We start from the raw sequence: 25,696 nt of genomic DNA, 5'->3' as shown, positions 1-25,696 counted from the left end.
AGGAAAAAGGGGCTGCAGCAATTCCTGGAGGAAAAAAAAGGTTGTTTGAGCTAGGATTCAAGGTAAGGGTTTATTTGGGGAAAAATCTTTGAATGGCTGGGTGTTTAGTTGGGAGTTATTGATTGAATTATGTTGTGACTCTAGTTTGAGGAGGAGAAAGATTCAATTCAGCCCAGAATTGAAGAGGAATTGGATTTTGAGAAGAATTTAGTGAGTTAAATGTATACTTTGCTTATAATTTTGAGCAGTCCCTATTTTATCAAATTATGGGGTTTGTGTAAATGAATCTTGGAGGATGATTTATATATTTGAGGAATAGACATTTCATACTTTAAATGGAAACTTGAATCACCCTAAAAGGAGCTTTGTAGTTTAAGTTGTAAACTTTTGAATATAAAAAAAAACTGTCAAATGTACTTGCTGGACAGAATCTGTTCTTTCGGATTCTGGGGGTATTTGGTGAGGAACTTCAAAAGAAGGTTTACATAATTGATAACTAGTCATCGTAAGCTTCGTATAGCCGCTGGAATCACCTTAAACGGATAACCGTAGCCTAAGATGTACATTTTCGAAGTTAGGCTTAGTGGCTGGTTTTTCTGCAGAAAAGCCAGCAAAATTTGATCTGGTATATCATATCTTTGGAGACCTAAACGGACCCAAAACTAAGCTTGTGATACCTCTTTGGAAATCCCTAGATGTCTACCTCGCTTGGGTTCTGGTTTTGTAATTTTTAAGGCTACATAGAATACTTTGTGAATATTCTTGTAGCAATCGTAAAAGTGTCAATTCCAGAAATTAATAAAATAAAGAACTGAGGTACCTATTTTTTGAAATGGGAGTGCTGCACTTAAACCACCTTTGTCACCATTTAGAACAGGTTATTAGTGATGTGTGAGAGTTGAAATCACCTCATTTGGAGTTTTGTAGCTCAAGTTGTGCGCATAGGAAGTTTCATATAAAAACTTTCTAAAAACTGTCAAAAACAGAAAAAAAACAGAATTGTGATTTCGTGGAAACTATTTTTAAGGTACTTAGAGATGTCGGATTGAGACATATGATAATTCGTTGGAAAGATATACATATCTACTTTGGTTTGAAGTTAATTTTCGAATTTTTAAAGACAAAAAGAATATCTTATGAATTTTCTTCTAAAGATGAACGAATCAGTGAAATTCAAATTTCAGGGGAAAGTGATTATGAGTTAGGAACTGATTTATGGCTGAGCTATTGAGCTCTAATGATGGTGGCCAATTTGTCTATTTTGAACAGTGAAAAGGAAAAAAAACAAGGGAAACGAAGAGGGTTAAACTCAGATTTTGCTAAGCAACGCAGGTAAGTAGAGTTTGACTTTTCTGCAGCACTTACAAACTTTGTTTGATAGACTTTCTATGGAATGTCTAGGATGCCATGATATAAATTTTTATGACAGTGTCAATGTGTATGATTGTGAAGATTACTTGTAATTGAGTACATAACAGCATGCATGTTAGGCCGGTACTGCCAAGTCCTCAAATGACTTCTAATGTGATGTAGTGATTAATGAAATTGTGATTGAGCCGCGCAAGTCTCTCGAACCAAGTGGGTGATAACAGAGACTATATTGTGATATTGAGAGATTGTGATTTTGAATGCGCTGGCCATTCTCTCGAACCAGGTGGGTGATGACGGGGAACCTGATATTGTGATTTGAGATATTGGCATGTGGTCAGATTGTGAAAAAGCCGGCGGCAGTACCGGGAGGGCCCTAGTGATATGTAGTGCACGTGCATAAAGTGTAAGATTGATTGGCATAAGTTACCTATGATGTTGCAATGTGTGAGCATGTTAAAATAAGATTGTGTGATTGTAGCTCTACTTACTGAGCTTGTAGCTCATTAAAGTTTGCTCTGTGCTGTAGGTAAAGGTAAGAACAAAGCAGAACAGTAAGCAGGGGAGCTGGCTTCGTTGACCGTTGTACATATGGTTGAACCAAAGAAGCTGTACACATATTATTTTGGGTCTGTAAACATATATATTTTGGAGTTAGACTTATAAACCTTGGATGACTGTATAATTTTAATTGTAGCTAGGAAACTTGATAGGAATGGTGTATTAATGAAATTTTTTTAAGCAAAAAAAAAAAAAAAACTTGAAACACCATAGTTTTCACATAAGATCACAGGTGAAGGTTAGTGATTGTGGCACGTCCTAGGATTGTTAGCAAGGAACTAAAACATTTGAAGGAGATGGTATATAAGGGGTGTCACACCCTTAGAAATGCTAAAAACCCTAAAAAAACCATAAATAAACCGTAGAAACACTAAATAAACCCTAAAACACTTAAAACACAAAAAACCCAAAAAACCCTTAAAGAACCCTAAAAACCTAAAAACCCCCCAATAACCTTAAAAACTCATAAAAAACCCCTAAAGAATCGTAAAACCTGTAAAAAAAAAAAACCCTCAATAGCCGTAAAAAATCCTAAAACCTTAAATAACCCTAAGAAAACCCAAAAAACCTAAAAAAAAAAAACCCCCCAAAAAACCCTAAAAACATTAAAAAAAAAGCCTAAAAACCTGAAAAAACCCTAAAACCCGAAAAAATACTAAAAATCCTAAAAACCCCCAAAAACCCAAAAAAATATAAAAACCCTTAAACCCGGAAAAATTATAAAAAATCTAAAAACCCCCAAAAACCCAAAAAAATATAAAAACCCTTAAACCCGGAAAAATTATAAAAAATCTAAAAACCCCCAAAAACCCAAAAAAATATAAAAACCCTTAAAACCCATAAAATATAAAAAAAAAACCATAAAAAATCCTACAAAACCATAAAAACCCTAAAGAAAACCCCAAAAAACCATAAAAAACCCTAAAACCCGAAAAAATACTAAAAATCCTAAAAACCCCCAAAAACCCAAAAAACCCAAAAAAACCTAAAATAAACCCTAAAAACTCCAAACGCCCCCAAATAACCAATAAAATCCTAAAAAAAACTCCTAAAAACCACCCAAAACCCTAAATAAACCCGAAAAGCCCTAAAAATAATTAAAAATCCTAAAAAATACAAAATAAACCCTAAAAACCCTAAAAACTCTAAAATCCCTAGAAAACTCTCGTAAAGAACCCTAAAAAATACTAAAACCCCTAAAACTCCCAAAAACCCCTAAAAACCTTTGATAACCCTAAAAATCCTAAAAAATCCTAAAACCATAAAAACCCCTAAAAACCCTAAAAAACTAAAATAAGCGATAAATAAACCCTAAAAACCCTACGAAACGCGAAAAAACAAAAAAAAAACACTGAACACGGTAAAAAGGCCTAAAAACCCTAAAAACTCTAAAAACCTCTAACGAAACCCTAAATAAACCCAAAATAAACCCTAAACAAACCCTAGAAACCCTTAAAAACCATAAAAACTCCCTAAATAAATACTAAATCAACCATAAAAACCCCTAAAAACCCAAAAAAACCACAAATAAACAAACCCCTAAAAATGCTAAAAACCCTAAAAAACCATAAATAAACCGTAGAAACACTAAATAAACCCTGAAAACACTTAAAACACAAAAAACCCTAAAAACCCTTAAAGAACCCTAAAAACCCTAAAAACACCCCTAATAACCTTAAAAACTCATAATAAAACCCTAAACAACCGTAAAAACTATAAAAAAAACCCTAAATAGCCGGAAAAAACCCTAAAAACCATAAAACCTTAAATAACCCTAAGAAATCCTAAAAATCCTAAAAAAAACCCCCCAAAAAACCCTAAAAACATTAAAAAAAAAAGCCTAAAAACCTGAAAAAACCCTAAAATAACCTAAATAACCCTAAAAAAAACCTACACACCCTAAAAACCGTAAAAAACACTGAAAACCACAAAAAAACCCTGAAAAACACTAAAAAGCCTAAAACCCCCAAAAAATATAAAAACCCATAAAAAACCCTTAAAAACCATAAAATATAAAAAAACCATAAAAAATCCTACAAAACCCTAAAAACCCTAAAAAAAACCCCAAAAAACAATAAAAAACCCCTAAAACCCGAAAAAATACAAAAAAATCCTTAAAACCCCCCAAAACCCCAAAAACCCATAAAAACCTTAAATAAACACTAAAAACTCCAAAACCCCCCAAAAAACCCAAAAAATCCTAACAAACTCCTAAAAACCCCCCAAAACCCTAAATACACCCTAAAAGCCCTAAAAATAATTAAAAACCCTAAAAAATGCAAAATAAATCCTAAAAACCCTAAAAACACTAAAATCCCTAGAAAACTCGTAAAGAACCCTAAAAAAACACTAAAACCCCTAAAACTCCCAAAAACCCATAAAACCCCTAAAAACCCTTTGAAAACCCAAAAAATCCTAAAAAACCATAAAAAACCCCTAAAAACCCTCAAAAACCCTAAAAAACCAAAATAAGCGATAAATAAACCCTAAAAACCCTACGAAACGCGAAAAAAAAAAACAAAAAAAAAAAAAAAAAAAACACTGACCACGGAAAAAAGGCCTAAAAACGCTAAAAATCTCTAAAGAAACCCTAAATAAACCCAAAATAAACCCTAAACAAACCCTAGAAACCCCTAAAAACCCTAAAAACTCCCTAAATAAATCCTAAATATACCCTAAAAACCCCTAAAAACCCAAAAAAACAATAAATAAACAAACCCTTGAAATTGCTAAAAACCGTAAAAAACCATAAATAAACCGTAGAAACACTAAATAAAGCCTAAAAACACTTAAAACACAAAAAACCCTAAAAACCCTTAAAGAACCCTAAAAACCCTTAAAGAACCCTAAAAACTTAAAAACCCCCCAATAACCTTAAAAACTCATAAAAAACCCCTAAAGAACCGTAAAAACTGTAAAAAAAAAAAAAAAAAAAAAAAAAAAAAAAAAAAAAAAAAACCCTAAATAGCCGTAAAAAAATCCTAAAACCTTAAATACAGCTAAGAAATCCTAAAAACCCTAAAAAACCCCCCAAAAAAACCCTAAAAACATTAAAAAAAGCCTGAAAACCTAAAATAACCCTAAAATAACCTAAATAACCCTAAAAAAAATCCTACACACCTTAAAAACCGTAAAAAACACTGAAAACCACAAAAAAAAACCCTGAAAAACACTAATAAGCCTAAAACCCCAAAAAAATATAAAAACCCTTAAAAAACCCTTAAAACCATAAAATATAAAAAAAACCATAAAAAATACTACAAAACCCTAAAAAAACCCCCAAAAAACCGTAAAAAACCCTAAAAACCCTAAAAACCCAAAAAAAAAAACCTTAAATAAACCCTAAAAACTCCAAAAGCCCCCAAAAAACCCATAAAAACCTAAAAAACTCCTAAAACCCACCCAAAACCCTAAATAAACCCGAAAAGCCCTAAAAATAATTAAAAATCCTAAAAAATGCAAAATAAACCCTAAAAACCCTAAATAAACCCTAAAAAACCCTAAAAACTCTAAAATCCCTAGAAACCTCGTAAAGAGCCCTAAAAAACACTAAAACTCCTAAAACTCCCAAAAACCCATAAAAACCCTAAAAACCTTTGATAACCCAAAAAATCCTAAAAAATCCTAAAACCATAAAAACCCCTAAAACCCCTAAAAAACTAAAATAAGCGATAAATAAACCCTAAAAACCCTACGAAACGCGAAAAAACAAAAAAAAAACACTGAACATGGTAAAAAGGCCTAAAACCCCTAAAAACGCTAAAAATCTCTAAAGAAACCCTAAATAAACCCAAAATAAACCCTAAACAAACCCTAGAAACCCTTAAAAACCCTAAAAACTCCCTAAATAAATCCTCAATAAACCCTAAAAACCCCTAAAAACCCAAAAAAACAATAAATAAACAAACCCCTAAAAATGCTAAAAACCCTAAAAAACCATAAATAAACCGTTGAAACACTAAATAAACCCTAAAACACTTAAAACACAAAGAACCCTAAAAGAACCCTAAAAACCCCCCCAATAACCTTAAAAACACATAAAAAAAACACTAAAGAACCGTAAAAACTGTAAAAAAAAAAAAAGCCCTAAATAGCCGTAAAAAATCCTAAAACCTTAAATAACCCTAAGAAATCCTAAAAACCCTAAAAAAACCCCCCAAAAAACCGTAAAAACATTTAAAAAAAGCCTAAAAACCTGAAAAAAAAAAAAAAAAAAAAAACCCTAAAGTAACCTAAATAACCCTAAAAAAATCCTACACACCCTAAAAACCGTAAAAAACACTGAAAACCACAAAAAAAAAAACCCTGAAAAACACTAATAAGCCTAAAAACCCAAAAAAAATATAAAAACCCTTAAAAAACCCTTAAAACCCATAAAATATAAAAAAAAAACCATAAAAAATCCTACAAAACCCTAAAAACCCTAAAAAAAACCCCCAAAAAACCATAAAAAAACCCTAAAACCCGAAAAAATACTAAAAATCCTAAAAACCCCCCAAAAACCTAAAAAAAAACCTTAAATAAACCCTAAAAACTCCAAAAACCCAAAAAAAAACCCAAAAAATCCTAAAAACTCCAAAAAACCACCCAAAACCCTAAATAAACCCGAAAAGCCCTAAAAATAATTAAAAATCCTAAAAAATGCAAAATAAACCCTAAATAAACGCTAAAAACCCTAAAAACTCTAAAATCCCTAGAAAACTCTTAAAGAACCCTAAAAAACACTAAAAACCCTAAAACTCCCAAAAATCCATAAAACCCCTAAAAACCCTTTGAAAACCCAAAAAATCCTAAAAAACAATAAAACCATAAAAACCCCTAAAAACCCTAAAAAACCAAAATAAGCGATAAATAAACCCTAAAAACCCAACAAAACGCGAAAAAACAAAAAAAAAAAACACTGACCACGGTAAAAAGGCCTAAAAACCCTAAAACCGCTAAAAATCTCTAAAGAAACCCTAAATAAACCCAAAATAAACACCAAACAAACCCTAGAAACCCTTAAAAACCCTAAAAACACCCTAAATAAATCCTAAATAAACCCTAAAAACCCAAAAAAACAATAAATAAACAAACCCTTAGAAATGCTAAAATCCCTAAAAAACCATAAATAAACTGTAGAAACACTAAATAAACCCTAAAAACACTTAAAACACAAAAAACCCTAAAAACCCTTAAAGAACCCTAAGAAATCCTAAAAACCCCCCAAAAAACCCAAAAAACATTAAAAAAGCCTAAAAACCTGAAAAAACCCTAAAATAACCTAAATAACCCTAAAAAAATCCTACACACCCTAAAAACCGTAAAAAACAGTGAAAACCCCAAAAAACCATGGCAAACCCTAAAAAGCCTAAAAACCCAAAAAAAAAATATAAAAACCCATAAAAAACCCTTAAAAACCATAAAATATAAAAAAACCATAAAAAAATCCTACAAAACCCTAAAACCCTAAAAAAAACCCCCAAAAAACCATAAAAAACGCTAAAACCCGAAAAAATACTAAAAATCCTAAAAACCCCCAAAAGCCCATAAAAACCTTAAATAAACCCTAAAAACTCCAAAACCCCCCAAAAAAACCCAAAAAATCCTAAAAAACTCCTAAAAACCCCCCAAAACCCTAAATAAACCCTAAAAGCCCTAAAAATAATTAAAAACCCTAAAAAATGCAAAATAAATCCTAAAACCCCTAAATAAACCCTAAAAACACTAAAATCCCTAGAAAACTCGTAAAGAACCCGAAAAAACACAAAAACCCCTAAAACTCCCAAAAACCCATAAAACCCTTAAACCCCTTTGAAAACCCTAAAAATCCTAAAAACCCATAAAAACCCCTAAAAACCTAAATAAGCGATAAATAAACCCTAAAAACCCTTAAAAACCCTACGAAACACGAAAAAACAAAAAAAAAACACTGAACACGCTAAAAAGGCCTAAAAACCCTAAAAACGCTAAAAACCTCTAAAGTTTAAACAAACCCTAGAAACCCTTAAAAACCCTAAAAACTCCCTAAATAAATCGTAAATAAACCCTAAAAACCTAAAAAAAAAAACCACAAATAAACAAACCCCTAAAAATGCTAAAAACCCTAAAAACCATAAATAAATCGTAGAAACACTAAATAAACCCTAAAAACACTTAAAACACAAAAACCCCTAAAAACCCTTAAAGAACCCTAAAAACCCCCCAATAACCTTAAAAATTCATTAAAAAAAACCCTAAAGAACCGTAAAAATTGTAAAAAGAAACCCCCTAAATAGCCGTAAAAAACCCTAAAAACCATAAAATATAAAAAAACCATAAAAACTCTTAAAAAAAACCGTAAAAAATCACAAAAAACCGTAAAAAAAAAACCCTAAAACCCAAAAAAAAAATACTAAAAATCCTAAAAAACTCCAAAACCCCAAAAACCCAAAAAAACCTTAAATAAACCCTAAAAGCTCCTAAAACCCCCAAAAAACCCAAAAACCCCCAAAACCCTAAATAAACCCTAAAAGCCCAAAAAATAATTAAAAACCCGAAAAAAATACTAAATAAATCCTAAAAACCATAAATAAACCATAAAAAACCCTAAAAACTCTAAAATCCCTAGAAAACTCATAAAGAACCCTAAAAAACACTAAAAACCCTAAAACTCCTAAAAACACATAAAACTTCTAAAAACCCTATGAAAACCCTAAAAACCCTAAAAAACCCTAAAACCCTAAAACCCTAAAACCCCTAAAAAACCTAAATAAGCGATAAATAAACCCTAAAAACCCTACGAAACGCGAAAAAACAAAAAAACACTGAACACGATAAAAAGGCCTAAAAACCCTAAAAATGCTAAAAACCTCTAAAGAAACCCTAAATAAACCCAAAATAAACCCTAAACAAACCATAGAAACCCTTAAAACCCTAAAAACTCCGTAAATAAATCCTAAATAAACCCTAAAAACAAAAAAAAAACCCTAAAAACCCGAAAAAAACCATAAATAAACCCTAAAAACCCATAAATAAACCGTAGAAACACTAAATAAACCCTAAAAACACTTCCCTAAAAACTGATAAAAAAAAACCCTAAAAACTCTAAAAACCCTAAATAGCCGTAAAATAACCTTAAAAACACTAAAAACCCTAAAAAATATTAAAAACAATAAAAAACCCTTAAAACCCCTAAAATATAAAAAAAAAACCATAAAAAAACCCTACAAAAACAATAAAAAACCCCAAAAAACCATAAAAAAACACTAAAACCCGAAAAAACCCTAAATCTTGAAAAACTCCTAAAAACCCCAAAACCCATAAAAATTAAATAAACCCTAAAAACTCCTAAAACCCCAAAAAAATAAAAAAAATCCTAAAAAACTCCTAAATACCCTAAATAAACCCTAAAAAACACTAAAAACCCTAAAAATCTTAAAAAACCCTAAAACCATTAAAAAAAACCCCCTCTAAAATCCCTCAAAAACCCTAAAAAACCTAACTAAGCGATAAATAAAGGCTAAAAACCGTACGAAACGCAAAAAAAAACAAAAAAAACCTTAAAAACCCTAAATAAACCCCAAATAAACCTTAAAAAACACTGAACACGATTAAAAGGCCTAAAAACCCTAAAAATGCTAAAAACCTCTAAAGAAACCCTAAATCAACCCTAAAAACCCTGTAATAAACCGTAAAAAAACCCTAACAACCCTAAAAAAACCCTTAAAAACCCTAAAAACCTCTAAAAAACCATAAAAAAAACGTATATAAACCCTAAAAAAACCCTAAAAACCTTAAAAAATCCTAAATAAATCCTAAAAACCCATAAAACCCCTTAACAAACCCTAAAAAATGCTTACAGACCCAAAAAACCCTAAAAAACTATAAACAATAAAAAAAAGGCTTCAACCCTAAAAAACCCTAAAAACCCCCGAAAAATCTTAAAAACTAAAAAAAACCCCAAAAAACCCCTAAAAAACTATAAATAACCATTATAAAATAAAAAAACACACTAAAAACCCCAAAAAAAAACCCTAAAAAACACTAAAAAAGCCTAAAAACCCTAAAAAACCATAAAAACAATTAAAAACCCTAAAATCCTAAAAAACCCTTAAAATCCTAAAACACCCAAAATAAATCCTAAATAAACATAAAATAAACCCTAAAACCCTAAAAAACTCTAAAAACCCTTAAAAACCCAAAAAACCCAAATAAACCCTAAAAACCCTAAAAACCCCTAAAAATGTTAAAAACCCTAAAAACCCTAAATAAACACTAGAAACACAAAATAAACCCTAAAAAAACACTTAAAACCCAAAAAAACCCCTATAAACCATGAAAGAACCCTAAAAAAACCCCCAAAAAACCCTGAAAAACTCTAAAAACCCTAAATAGCCGTAAGAAACCCTAAAAACCCTAAATAACCTTAAGAAATCCTAAAAACCCTAAAAAACCCCCCAAAAAACCCTAAAACCATTTTAAAAAGCCTAAAAACCTGAAAAAACCTTAAAACAAACCCTAAAAACCCTAAAGAGACCACAAAAACCATGAAAATCCTAAAAACCCTAAAAAAAACTTAAGTAAACCCTAAAAAACTCTTAAAACCCTGAAAAAACCCTAAATAAATCTTAAATAAATGCTAAAAAAACCCTAAAATCCCTAGAAAACCCTAACAACAACCTTTAAAGAACCCTAAAAAAACTCTGAATAGCCTGAAAAACCCTAAAACGCCTTAAAAAATGATAAAAAGCCTTAAAACGCTAAATAACCCTAAATAACCCAAAAAACACGAAAAAAGCCTAAAACCCCAGAAAAAAGCCTTAAAAAGCCCTAAAAACCATAAAAACAATTAAAAACCCTAAAAATCTAAAAAAAAACCCCTAAAAATCCTAAAAAAACAAAAAACCATAAAACCCCTAAAAACCCTAAATAAACATTAACAAAACCCATAAAACCCTACAAAAACCCAAAATAAACCCTTAAAACCCCTACAAAATCCCTAAATAAATCCTAAATAAACCCTAAAACCCTAAAACCCTAAAAAAGCCCTGAAAACCCTAAAAACCCAAAAAAACCATAAATAAACCCTAAAAATGCTCAAAACCACAAATAAACCCTATAAACACTAAATAAACCCTAAAAACACTTAAAACCCAAAAAACCCTTAAAGAACCCTAAAAACTCATAAAAAACCCTAAAGAACCGTAAAAAACTGTAAAGAAAACCCTAAAAAACTCTAAAAACCCTAAATAGCCGTAAAAACCCTAAAAACCCTAAAACCGTAAATAACCCTAAGAAATCCTAAAAACCCTAAAACACCCCCCAAAAAACCCTAAAAACATTTTAAAAAAGCCTAAAAACCCAAAAAAAAAAAAACCCTCAACAATAAAAAAACCACTTAAAAACCCTAAAAAAACCCTAAAAATCCTAAAAACCTTTAAAAACCCTAAAAAACCATAAAAACACTAAAACCCCTAAAAACCACTTAAACCCCTTAAACCCAAAATAAATCCTAAATAAACCCTAAAAAAACCTTTAAAAACCCTAAAAAACCCTAAAACCCTGAAAAACCCTAAAAACCCTAAAAATCCCTAAAAACTCCCCAAGAAACCCTAAATAAACCCTAAAAACACTAAAAACCCTAAAACCCTTAAAGAACCCTAAAAAAAACCCTACAAAAAGCTCAAAAAACCTCAAAAAACAATGAAAAACCATAAAACCCCTAAAAACCCGTAAGAAACTCTAAAAAACAATAAAAAAACCCTTTCATAATTAGAGCAAGGTAAAATCCGTTAACCTCTCTAATTACTTCTTTATCCTTGAGTACCATTAATTCTCTAATGGACAGTGATTCATAAAACACATTCATGAATCGGAGCTCCTACTGGTCCAAGTACCGAATCAACCTTCAAGAGAATTATTTATCTACTTCTTTCTTAAGAAGGAATGGATTCCATCTCGTGTAAAAACATTCCCAGCTACCTACTTCATCATGTCTCCAAAATACAAGGAATAGGATTCAAGATCTCAGAATCCGTACCGAGTAAATCAAAAGACACAAATCCATAAATAGGAGTCTGTTAAGAACTCAGGATTAAGATCATCCTATATATGACCATCGGTAGACTCAATTAGAATTTCTATACTTAACGGAATTATTAGAAATTCATATTGTGTCTATGTCCTTGTTCCACATAATCTCATTATGCGAAATACACTCATTCAATATCTCGCCATATTAACAGTGCGGATAACACCGTTCCATTCTAAATGGGAATGACATGTATTAATAATGTTTTAATTAAAGATTCTGAACTTTAATTAAATTCATTATGAACATTGCTTTTTGATTATTATCCTTAAACATTATCCTCTCGTATATAACACTTATATACAGTGTTTAAGGTTACATAAATAATCATGGAATTTTCATTGATATTCATAAAATATTCATAAATATATGCACATAAAATAATGAATAAACTCTTTTATTAAATAAATAATAAATATCTTATTACATCTCATGCTTCTAGGACACTATTCCCAACAGTCATTGCAAACGGAACGATTACACAAGATATGAATGGTCGTAAATACGAAGGAGACTCACCCCGAACCAAAGAGTGGATCCATCAGTGAGGATACCATAGCACAAGGATGAAAAAAGGTACCGAGACTCAATGGGAAAAGAGCCGCTTGGTACAACAAAATAGAGCATAACTAAAGGTCGTTCAAAGTCATAAACAGTCGATAGAGTAACCTAGTTGACGGGGATCAGCCCCCACATAGCGCAACATCAACAACACGACATAAAGAAAACTCTAGCCAGACCAAACAACCCATACTATTGGTAAATAACTTACCGGGATCCGTTATTATAATGCAAGGGCAAACACACATTGCAATATTACAACCAAAACAAAAAACAACAATAAAAAAATTGAAGATAACACCATGATAAAAGGAGGGCATCCGCTCTAGCCACCGTTCAACCATTTTCATTCGGTGATCTACATCGTATCCAAAAATCCGACGAGGACTCCATCCTTTACCCGATCCAGCCTCCCAAAGCAATGAACCCAGCTCACTCCGGTGAGCTTCCTTCGACCACGCCTCAGATCCCCCGAATCTATCTTCCTTCGACCATACCTTCCCTGCACAGATTTGACTAGATCTAGATCCCGCCACCTCCAACCATGACATCCTCACAAGAATCTCATCAGCGCTGCTCCTCGCTAGTGCTAACTCTCCCTCACCCAAACAACGCATTTTCGGCCTTCCATCTTGAATCATGAGCACCCACAAATCATGTCTCACTCTCTCCCTTTTGATCGGAGCATAACGACCCACCTTGTGGTGGTGCCGAACTCCAAATTTAATAGGAGGGGGAGGATGCTGCGAAGGAAGTTCCTTGATGAAACCCTAAAAGAACTCAAAGGAGAGATGAGAGAGAGGAGAGCCTTTAACTAAACAAAGGAGTTATTTTTATGTTTCCATTCTATTCCCATTGTTATTACATTGCTATTATTATTGTTGTTATTATCATTCTATCAACATTTGGTAATGCAAACAATTACACAGCTTTAATATAAACTACCCTGAAAATCCATTCATGCATTTTCATATAGTTCAATAGAATTTTGTAGGTCACGCACAAACACAGACACACACATAAAGGTATTACCATTTTCATTCAAAGTTAATACAAGTTTGTTTTAGGACTAGATTTAGTCTATCTCCCTCTTTTAACGCATATTATTGTAGTTAAGAATAGCTACAATAATATATGAAACTCTTTTAAAAGGTATTGTTTGGATCAGGCATAAGGTTCTAGAACCTGGAACTATGATGACTCTGGTTCAAATTATTTATAAAAAGTAAAAAGTTGTTCTAATTTAACTCACTCAAAATCAGTGTTTGGTTTAGATAATTTTGATTTAAGATTTGAATCCTGATGTGATACGTCTTAAACAAAAATCACCTCTGATTCTAAAACCAACATCCCCTTAGTTTTGTGTGGTTCAAATCCATGATTCTAGTTATGATTTCAAAATCATGATTTAGATATAAAATCATGAATCATAATTTTAATTTTAAAATTAAAATTAGAATCACTATGATTTTAACCTTCATACTAAATGAAGAAGTAATGTTTGATCTCAGCTTTGCAGTGGTAGCTAATTGATTTAGTTGGTAGTAAATCATTTCTTTTAACGAATACTAAACTCAAATTTTGTTGCACCGACCTTTTTATTTTATTTTATTTTATTCCTTCTTCTTTTGGACCGACAACTTGTTAGAGTGGTTGATGTTATCTAATTTTACTTTTTGCTTTTATATTTGCATAATTTTTTCCTCTTTTTTTTTTTTTTTTTTGGGTAAATCGTAGTTCTATTTCTTAGTGGGTAGCATGTAGGGATAAGAGATTATAGCCACACAAAAAAAAAAATAATGTTTTGAAGCAAGATTGTTTAATATATCACACAAAAGTTAATGGGGAAACAGAAAACTTTATTGTTTCCCAGGGAACAATATGATCAAATTAGGGGTTCTTACCAGACCAAAAACAAAAATAACAATTAGCAAGTTAGTACTTTGTTTGAGCCCAACGAGTCCAAAAGTGCCAATGTGATGATTAAAATGTTGTTCCCGAATTGGTTGCTTTTTGTTGAATGTCACATTATTCTGTCGGCTATATATTACTTTTAAAAAGGAATTTCTGACTGCAATAGTACAGGAATGGCTTTATTATCTTTAGAAAACTTTTTGTAGATACTTGTCCTCAATGTGACTTTAGTTTAACAACAAAATGATAGGTTTAGATATTGACAATTTGAAATTATATGGGTTCCTTATGTAATAGAAACCAACGGTAATAATCAATTAGTAATTAACAATAAAATTATTAGTACGGTTAGTTTCTTAACTTTTAGCATAGTGACATTTTAATTATGAATTTTTAATTTCAACACATTAAAAACCCCTGAATTTTTAATTTTTGACAATTTTAATCTCTGAAAGTAAAATTATCAAACGATTTTTAAAATTTAACATAGATAATCACATCATTATCCTATAATAAGTGAAAATTTTATATAAATGGTTACACTATCTGGAAAATGTTATAGGTTTTAATAGGTTTTTATAGCATCAAAGAGAGAATTTTGTATATAACGTATACTTCGATAAAAATTTTAAGATATCACATGGACACATGATTATTTTTTGTTAAAGTTTAGAAATTTTTAATTAATTTTAATGTTATAGCTAAAAATGTCAAAAAAAAAAAGAAAGTTCCAAAGCTAATACGCTAAAATTAAAAGTTTAATGACCAAAATATCACTATCCACAAAATTTAGGGACCAGTACTAATTACCCTAACAACTATATGTATGATAATTTATCTGAGGAGATATTAATTATTTATGTTCTATTATTTAACTTATATATATGTAGTGACAGGTCTACATTATTCTTGTTAGGATCTTCCTAACAGTGGTATTAGAGCTTTGGTTGGAGACAAAAATCAAAAGGGGCTCGAAGATCAAGGCTTGAAGTCACCGAAGATTCAAGTCAGCCATGGGTTCGATGAAGTTCAAACTAGAGAAGTTCGATGGCTCGGGTGATTTCGGATTATGGAGAAAGAAAATGAGAGCAATTTTGGTCCAACAGAAAGCTGCTAAAGCTCTCGGGGATATGAAGGATTTTTCTGGCACTGACGCAGAAAAGGAGAAGATGCAAGAAATCGCCTACTCAACGATCATTCTTTATCTTGCTGTCAATGTTCTCAGACAAGTAAATGAAGAAAATACTGCTGTAAAGGTATGGCTGAAACTTGAGCAATTGTTCATGACCAAATCCCTCGCCAACAAAATTTACCTTAAAGAAAGCCGTTTCAGCTTTAGGATGGATACTTCAAAGTCCTTTGAAAAGAACTTAGACAATTTTAATAAGATAGTTATTTATTTGGCCAATATTGGAGAAAAGATAGAAGAAGAAAACTAGGCGATCTTACTATTAATTTCTCTTCCAGAAATGTTTAAGGATGTTAAAAATGCTATTAAGTATGGAAGGAAAAGCCCTACTTGTCAGCCTTAAGATCTAGAGAGTTAGAACTTAAGTTTGAAATGTCCTTCAAGAAAGACAACCATGGAGATGAAGAGCTTTCCTCCAGAGGAAGACCACAAAGAAGAGATCAAAGCAAGCCCGACAATAGACATAACTCAAGATCAAAATCAAGAAATGGTCAAAGGAAATGCTATCACTGTAATAAGCCGGGCCACATCAAGAAGTTCTGTAAAGAATGGAAGAAAACTGGCTGAAAAGAAGGTAGGTGAAGGTGATGCTGCAGTTGCAAGCCAAGATTCAGGGTATGAAAGCTCAGAAATGTTGGCTGTTGGAGTCAGCCAAAATGAGTTTGAATAGATATTGGATTTTGGGTGCACATATCATATGTGTCCTAAGAAAGAGTGGTTTACTAAGTATGAAGGCTGTAATGGTGGCAGGGTCTTGATGGGGAACAACAATTCATGTTCAGTAGTTAGAGTTGGTTCAGTCATTGTAAAACTGTCAAATGGAACACAACATGTGCTCAGAAATGTCAGACATATCCCGGAGCTTAGAAGGAATCTTATCTCTCTTGGGGCATTAGATGATTCTGGATACTCTTACAAGGCAGAAGGTGGAATCTTAAAGGTTCTAAGAGGATCTATAGTGGTACTTACAGGAAGAAAACATCAGGGGTTGTATGTACTAGAAGGTCATGCAGTAACAGGCTCAACTAGTGCAGTAATTATAGAAAACTTAGAGGGTAATCTGTGGCATAAACGTCTTGGACATGTTAGTGAGATAGGGCTAAAAGAACTCGGTAAACAAGGACTTCTGGGTAAATGTAAGGGAGACCAGCTTGACTTCTGCGAGCTGTGTGTCCTAGGGAAGCAACACCATCTTAAGTTTGCTGCATCAACATTCAGGGTAAAGTCTCTATTGGAATATGTTCATGCTGACCTTTGGGGGCCTGAGTCAACATAAACCCATGGTAATGCTAAGTACTTTCTTTCTATTGTTGATGATCATTCTAGGAAGGTGTGGGTTTTTCTATTAAAAACTAAAGATGAATGTTTTACTAAGTTTAAACATTGGAAAACTTTGGTAGAAACCCAAACTAGTAAGGAACTAAAGGCCCTTAGGACAGATAATGACATGGAATTTTGTCATGACATCTTTACCGAGTTTTGTAAAGAAAATGGTATCCTTAGACATAGAATGGTCAAAAAGACCCCACAACAAAACGGGATAGCTGAAAGAATGAATAGAACACTAATGGAACATGTTAGGTGCATGCTCTTTGGATCGGGTCTAAGTAAGAAATTTTGGGGGGAAGCTATAATTACAGTGTGCTACTTAATTATTAGGAGTCCTTGTAAACCTATTGACCTTAAAACCCATCAAGAATGTTGGACTGAAAAACCACCAAACCTAAGTAGCCTTAGGCTCTTTGGTTGTGCTGCCTATGCATACCAAAGAAAAGGAAAACTAGATCCCAGATCAGTAAAGTGCATATTTTTAGGATAGTGTTAAGGGTTATAGACTGTGTATTCAAGAAGGTCCTCATTTTAAAATAATTAATAGCTGAGATGTGATTTTTAATGAATATGACATGCCTTACTTGAAAAGGGAAAGGATACTGCTGGCTCTTTTTCACTTGATGCAGGTACAACTTTAAAACAAGACCTCCAAGTTAAGGTGGAACATATTAGAGGAACCAAACATCAAGATGATGAAGTTGAACCTGAAGATCCACAACAAACCACTGAAGGGCCGGAAGATGCCACATATGAAAGTCTCACTAAACACACACAAGAACCCCCAGAAAGTGTGTCAGAATACATGCTGACTCGAGATAGGGAGAGAAGAACAATAAGACCACCAAAGAGATATGATGGTGGCAACTTGATTGCCTATGCACTGAATATGGATGGAGACATAGAAGCAAAAGAACCCAAATCTTATGAGGAAGTAGTCAACAGCAAACAAGCCAACAAATGGCAAGTGGCCATGAAGGAGGAGATGCACTCCTTGATGAAAAATAATACATGGGTTCTAGTGGACATGCCAAAGAAACAAAAGGCAGTAGCTTGCAAATGGATTTTTAAAATTAAGAAAGGAGCCACACCTCAAGAATCCAGGAGGCACAAGGTGAGGTTGGTTGCAAAAGGCTTTACTCAAGTTGAGAGGGTTGACTACACTGAAGTCTTCTCTCCGGTTGTAAAATATAAGACCATAAGAGCAATCCTCTCAGTAGTTGCTTACAGAGATATGCACCTAGAATAGATGGATGTAAAAACTGCCTTTCTACATGATGACCTCAAGGAGACAATCTACATGAATCAACCACCGGGTTTTGAGGTAAAAGGTAGTGAACATAAAGTCTGTTTGTTGAGGAAATCACTATATGGGTTGAAACAATCCCCTAAACAATAGTATAAGCGATTTGATCAACATATGATTAAAGCAGGCTTTATTAGGAGTCAATATGACTCCTGCTTGTATTTTATGGGGACTAATACTAACAATGCAGTATATCTTATACTTTATGTAGACGATATGCTGATTGCCAGTAAGAACTTAGCAAAAATTGATGAGGTAAAGAAAATGCTAAGTGCTGAATTTGATATGAAGGATTTAGGTTATGCAAAGAGAATTTTAGGAATTGATATTAAAAGAGACCGAAAACAAAAACTTTTGTATTTGTCTCAAGAAGAATATTTAAGAAAGGTTGTTCAAAAATTCTCTATGCATCAATCTAAATCTATTAAAGTACCCTTGGCTGGTCATTTTAAGCTTTCTGCAAAACAGTCTCTAGAAACAGAAGAAGAAAAGCTTAAAATGGCCAAGATTCCCTATTCTAGTGTTTAGGGTCATTAATGTATGCCATGATTTGCACAAGACCTAATTTAGCTTATGCAGTAAGTATTTTGTGCAAATACATGTCTAATCCTAGACAAAAACATTAGACAACACTAAAATGGGTCTTAAAGTATGTTAATAATACATTGGATTATAATTTGATTTATAAACAAAGTTCTAACCCTTTGAACTTGGAAGGCTTTGTAGATTCTGACTTTATAGGGGATCTGGACAAGAGAAGGTCTACATCAGCTTATGTAATGACACTAGGAGGGAACTGCATTAGCTGGAAGTCACAACTACAATCAGTAGTTGCTCTATCTAGCACCAAAGAAGAGCTGGAGCATAAGGTTTTAAAGAAGCAATATGGCTTCAGGGTTTATTAAAGGAACTGAAAGTAGTGAAAGGAATTGATGTGATTTATTCAGATAGTTAGTCAGCAATTCACCTTTGCAAGAATCCAGTGTATCATGAAAAGACAAAACACATTGATGTATGACATCACTGTATAAGGGAAAAAGTTGAAGAAGGGTCAATAGAGCTTGAGAAGAACAGCACAGAAGAAAATCCATCATATATGGCTACTAAGGTTGTCACTGCAAGCAAGTTCCAGAAGTGTCTGGACTTGCTGAGCATTGGCAAGACTTGATTATATCAAGTCAGGGCAATGAACTTTGAGAAAAGCTCAGGGTTAATCGACATTGTCGTCTTTTAAAAATTAAGGTGGAATGTTGTGAGGAGTAATTCCAGAATTAACGACATGAAGAATTGATTATATATGTTTGCTGTCGTTTGGTTGTTCAACAACTTAATAAAACGCAGTGTAGTATTTAAAAGCACCACTCATCAAGTGACACGTGGAGAAGCAAGTGTCGGTGGAGAGAATTCTAGAATATTAACAAGTCTTCTTCTTCTTATTTAGATTAGAACAGAGAGTGACTTTTAGGTATTTTCAGAGAGAGTTCTAGAGAGAGAAACAAGAGAGAGAAACTGTGGTGTAGTGAGAGATCTGTTCTTTGTGTTTGGATACTGGAAAAATCTAGGTAAAGGGATTGATTTACTCATTGGGTATTTTTCCTGAGAACCACGTTAGTGGTTGGGTCTCCTCTGTACAATTTTCTTTTCTGAGTTGTTTTTCCTTGTAATCTCTGAGAGTAGCGAGGATTGAGGGTGTAATCAATTCTTAATTAGTGGAAAGGGTTTCTCGCAAGTGAGCCCAACGGGGACGTAGGATTCTTTAAATCCGAACCTCGGTAAAATATTATGTGTTCTTTCTTTGAATGATTCTTGTGTAAATCTTTAAACATGTGTTAGGATCTTCCCAACAATTCTGCTCTATTATTTATGTACATTTTTAACAAGGTCCATAGGTACAAAACCAAGTATCACAAACGCGAATAGATGCAAACAAGAATTCAGTCAACATCTTGAAAACGGCCTACATTATATGTCCACATTTATAAACATTAATTACGGAAAGAAAAAACACATTTACATCATAATCCCATCTTCTTTTTTCTCTTCTTCCTTAATTGATAATTGCTATCTATATTTTTTTTTGAAGTGGCTACCTAGAAAATTATCGTACATTTAATTGATAACCATGATTTCTTTTTTGAGGAATTGATAACCAAGATTATGATAACCTTTTTTTTTTTTCTTCTTCTTCTTTTAAAACAGCTTTAACAGTTTCCATATCCAAATGGTACGAGATCACCCTAAGACTTAAGAGCATGAATTTTATCATGTACACCATCAACAATTTTCCATAATCTAACCCATATAGCCCACCAACATTTTTCCATGACGTGGTAGACATCATACTTAGGTTCATTGATAGGTTTAACCCTTTTCTTAACTATGATGTGCTAATTACTTTAACTATTTTTTTGGCCAAGTTTATGCCTAATTATGAGAATGAGCCTCTTGGCATTATGCAATGTTTGCTTCCAATTTTTAGCATCTTCCTTTCAAAAGGGTAGGTGTTTGATCTTCACTCATGTCCAATGAAACAGCCTACACAATGTTGGGCGAGAATATGGATAGTGGTTGATCTTAGTATATCGTACACGCCATTATTAGTGCCTCTTGGCATGACCCTTGAAAAGGCTGTTTATTCTTAGTCATTATATATATATATATATATGTTATTATTATTTGCGGTTTTTGCTTGTAATAAAAGCTTAGTCCTATGTAAGAGTATCTATATAGATGTGTAACCATCTAATTATACTTTGATTTATGTAATTGATATTTACCAAAAGAAAAAAGGACACCCTTATACTCTTATTTATTTTATTTGACCTAAATAGCTATTATCATTTCTAAATTCGGAAAACATGTGTCACTTAAACTGAGTTTAGACTAATTCAACAATACGAGTAACATATTTTGATTTTTGTTTTAAATAGCTACTGACATTGAGAATTATGCAATAAAATGTAAAGAAAAAACTACATTTGAAGTCTCTTTTCACACATACATTTAAAGAAACAGAGTAATAATATTTCTTTCAAGAACATATTACTCGCATAATGTCGCCTTGAGTTGGTCTATGAATGTGAATTGAGGAAAAGTTATAGTTGCTACTTACTACATCCACATAAATAGCTCAAATTTAGTGTTAATTTGGATTACAAACAATATTGAATGTCTTGCAAAATGGAGGCCACATTGTTCTTGGAATTCCATGAATATTTGAAATAAACAGAAGAAGAGAGAACAAAAAAGCTTGTAATTTGGAGGAAATAAGCTACGGAAAATAAAAGAAAAGAAAATATGTAGATGGCCAGGATAATGAGCGTGAAGACAACTTCACAAAGAAGAATGGGTTGTGAGTGCACGTTGTATGTGTTGAATTAAAAAAAAAAGATAATAAAAAAACATAAAACTGAAAAAAATGAAAACCCATGTAATATGTGTTTTAGATATATTAATTGAGGCCATAAATAGTACTTTACAGCAAAGGAATAACAAGAAATGAAAAATTCAAAAGAAAAATAATAATAATAAATGTGAAGAGTTCGTTAAGTTCACAAAAGCCGCGAGAAATTGAAACATCCGCCTAAACAGGCACTCACTCATTGTTGCCAGCGTTTTGGAGAGAGAAACACAAATTTTATTTGAAAAAAAAAGGAGAATTAAGAGAGAGAAAGAGAGACAAGAGGAGAATCTTGTTGTCTTGGTATAATCCCCAAAAAACGAGAAAAGTTTTTGCTTAGCTGACTCTCTGTCTCTCTCTCTTGCTTGTGAAGTTTGAATTTTTTTTTGGTGGGTCTTTCTTTTTGCTTTGAACTATGGACTTTGTGGAAGAGGAAGAAGTGGGATTGTGACGACAAGAGAAAATCAGATTCTGGGTTCTTTCTGTTCTTCAAGGTTATGGCTCAGGATAAACCCAAAAGGGTCTACCAAGCTTGGAAGGGAAGCAATGTGAGTCTCTCTCTCTCTCTGAATTGGGTTTGCTCTAGTTGTAATTTGTTGATTTGGGTACCTTTTTTGTTTTCCCGATCTTTTTAGTGGAACTGTCATAAAAAATTGCCAATTCTAATTCACTTGTTATTCATTATAGTTCCATTTTTCAGTTTATTTCATGTTTCGTGGTGGTAAAATTAGTTTGACTTACTTTATTTGCAGTGTCGTTGACGTGTAATATATGTAATTTTGTCAAGGATAAATTTCAATCGGCAAGCTTATATTTATACCTTTTAGCTTTTATAAAATATAAACTTTTGTATGATGTGTGATTTCTCAGCTTGGGTTTGAATTAAAGACCAGCTTAGCTACTTACTTTAGGTTCATGATGCTCTACATTGTTAGAATGGTATTTTAATGTCAATAAATTGTCTGTTTTATTTGACGAAAGTGATATTTGTGTTTTCTAAAGATGAACCAGTGTAGATAAATAGGCTGATAGACAGAAGATAAACAAATCATATTATTACTTCTTATATTGCACTGGATATAGCCAAAATCAGAACTAACCATAACATGGTTTGTTGGGTGCTTACTAATTTGATGCCTTTGTGTACTTCTCCGTTTGATTTTCCAGACTTGTTTTGCAATGTATGATCTCTTTTAGTTCTTATTATTTTGGTTTTCGACATTACAAATAGGTAGCAAGCACCTGAAGTTTTATATTTATGTAAGTTTAAGGAATCATTCCTTTGTTTGAAGATAGGCCTGGGGCAAACCATAAAATCATTGCCGGAAAATGGCTTGCTTGAACTAATGCAGCTTTTCTTCTTGATTCTATACCAGAAATTTTTCTGCAGTGGAAGGTTTATTTTTGGTCCTGATGCAGCATCTCTGTTCCTGTCCGTAGTCCTTATTACTGGCCCTGCAATTGCCTTTTGTGTAAAGGTTTACGATCTAATAGAGCACATGAGTGACAATCATCAGTGTAATTGGTACCCTGTATTGGCTGTGGCCATACTCCTCACTCTTTTGGTAAGCTTTTATATCTCTTGTCTAACTTTAGCATTAATAAATGTCCAATACAATGTCTAATCAAGACCCAAAATTTACTGGGGTTGGGGGTTCTGAGGAGGAGGGAGTAGGTAGTAAAATGAGGGGCCCGGCTCAAGGGTAAGGCCACTAAGGCCATTGCCTTAGGCCCCCAAGGAGCCAAGGCCCCATCTTGTTGATTCTTTCCTTTTTTGTAATTCTTTTTAGAAATGAATCTTACTGTGTATATTTTCTAGTATATTCAAGTGAGTCTTCTAAAATTTAATCGTATGTATGAAAGATTGTAATCACGATACAGCATAATCTCAAAAAATAGTAATTGCTACTAATATTCTATTGTTATTACCATTTAATTTTCTTCATTTGAAATATTAATATTTCTTATTTTCCTCTAAACACCCAAATTCTTCTCCTCTCAAAAGAAAAACAACCTCCAACCAACTTTTTCATTCCTGATTTCCCATTCCTTCCATCTCAACATTCATTCAAATGCTATTTAAAAAATCATTCCAATAAAATAATTTGAAGATTTTTAGTTCAATATTTGAATATTTTGTACTAGTTTATTTATTCTTAATTTTGTCTTTAAGATTCATATCATATTTTTATCTATTGTCTTGTTTGGTAGAAGTTTTGTTATTTGTCTAACATAAATTACGAATATACTAATCTGGATATAAGGAGCTTAAGAAAGGAAACTTAAGAACAAAAATTTTTATTGAATCCTAAAAAAGGAGCTCTTGATTAGTTTCTAACTAGCAATAAAAAAGATCCAATTAAAAGTCAAAGTTTAATAGTTGAAACATAATTAAGAGTATAATGATTGTAGAAAAAAAAATTAATTAAATAAATAAACTACAATCGTACCTAAAATCCACAATGTAACAGAACTTATTAAATTGAATAGTCAAATGATCTACTAAATTCAAGATATACATTAGCAACTCTTGAATCTAAAAACGTCATCATAATTTTACAGTTTAGAAATCAAAAGAATTTAACAACAACAATAACAAGCCTTAATCCCATCTTAATTGGGGTCGGCTATATGGATTTCACTTTTCCATGCAGCTTTGTTCGAAATTAGACTTTCTTGAAGGCCTAGATCTAGAATGTCATTCCTAACTACTTCGGTCCACGTAATTCTTAGTCTACCCCTTCATCTCTTAGTATTAGGTATAAGAATATCCTCTCAAGCATGAACTGGTGCTTCTAGCGGTCTACGTTGGACATGTCCGTACCACCTCAAGTGGCCTTCGCGCACTTTATCTTCTATTGGTGCTACACCTACTTTACTACGAATAACTTCATTTCTTATGCGATCCATTCTCGTATGGCCACACATCCATCTTAACATACGCATTTCTGCCACACTCATCTTACATATATGTTGTCTCTTAATGGCCCAACATTCACTACCATATAATAGTCCTGTAGAACTTTCATTTCAACTTAATAGGCATCTCGCCATTACATAAAAGTCCCGTAGCATACTTCCACTTAACGCATCCTGCCTTAATCCTATGTTGAACATCCTCTTCTATATCTCATTCGTATTGCACTATAGACCCAAGGTACCTAAACTTCCTAGATGCCCCAATCTCCACACCATCTAAAGAAATTCCATTACTCTGATTACTTGAGTTACTAAACTTACATTGCATGTATTCAGTTTTCGTCCTATTTAACTTAAATCCCTTCGTCTTGAGAGTCTGTCTCCACAGTTCTAACTTACGGTTAACTCCTTCTCTATGTTCATCAACTAAAATTATATCGTCCGCAAAAAGTATACACCAAGGAGCTTTATCTTGGATTTCTCTTGTTAGCTCATCCATCACAATGGTGGAAAGATAAGGACTAAGAGCAGATCCTTAATGAAGGCCAATCCAAATGGGAAACTCTGCCTTGTAGCCTCCAGCAGTTCTCACACTCGTAACCACCCCATCGTGCATGTCCTTAATTACCTTGATATACCTCACATGCACTCCTCTTTTTTCTAACACTCACCATAAAACTTCTTTCGGTACCCTATCATATGCCTTTTCTAAATCTATGAATACCATATGTAGGTTCGTCTTGGCTTCTCTGTACCTTTCCATTAGCATCTTAAGAAGAAAAATGGCTTATGTGGTTGATTTGCCTGGCATGAAGTCAAATTGGTTACCTGGGATGGTAGTTGTGGCCCATAATCTCCTTTCAATAACTTTCTCCCAAAGTTTCATAGTGTGGCTTATTAATTTTATGCCCCTATAATTGTTACAATTCAACACAATAATATTTTTCCTCCACGCATTAGGCATATGTTTCTTCTTTAGTATCTCATTAAAAAGCTTAGTGAGCCACACAATCCCAACATCTCCTAACGCCATCCACACCTCTATTGGAATATCATCTGGCCCACATGCCTTCCCCTTTTTCATTTTCCGTAATGCAG

The 25,696-nt window shown here is 32.8% G+C and overlaps 1 protein-coding gene across 1 annotated transcript in view; it reads left to right on the top strand.

Annotated features, from left to right (window-relative positions):
- Positions 1 to 22,084: 22,084 nt before the first annotated feature.
- LOC21410583 (probable protein S-acyltransferase 4) overlaps positions 22,085 to 25,696 on the top strand; it is a 28,067-nt gene continuing 24,455 nt past the window's right edge. Inside the window, exons 1-2 of the mRNA XM_010113023.2 lie at positions 22,085 to 22,227; positions 23,056 to 23,244. Coding sequence (XP_010111325.2) covers positions 22,177 to 22,227; positions 23,056 to 23,244 — 240 coding nt within the window. The 5' untranslated portion in view covers positions 22,085 to 22,176. The remainder of the gene's footprint in view (positions 22,228 to 23,055; positions 23,245 to 25,696) is intronic.

The sequence above is a fragment of the Morus notabilis genome, unplaced genomic scaffold, assembly GCF_000414095.1.
Source record: "Morus notabilis unplaced genomic scaffold, ASM41409v2 Scaffold78, whole genome shotgun sequence".
Lineage (NCBI taxonomy): Eukaryota > Viridiplantae > Streptophyta > Magnoliopsida > Rosales > Moraceae > Morus > Morus notabilis.
The sequence above is the reverse complement of the archived record's forward strand: the minus strand, read 5'-3'. Positions and strand labels throughout refer to the sequence as shown.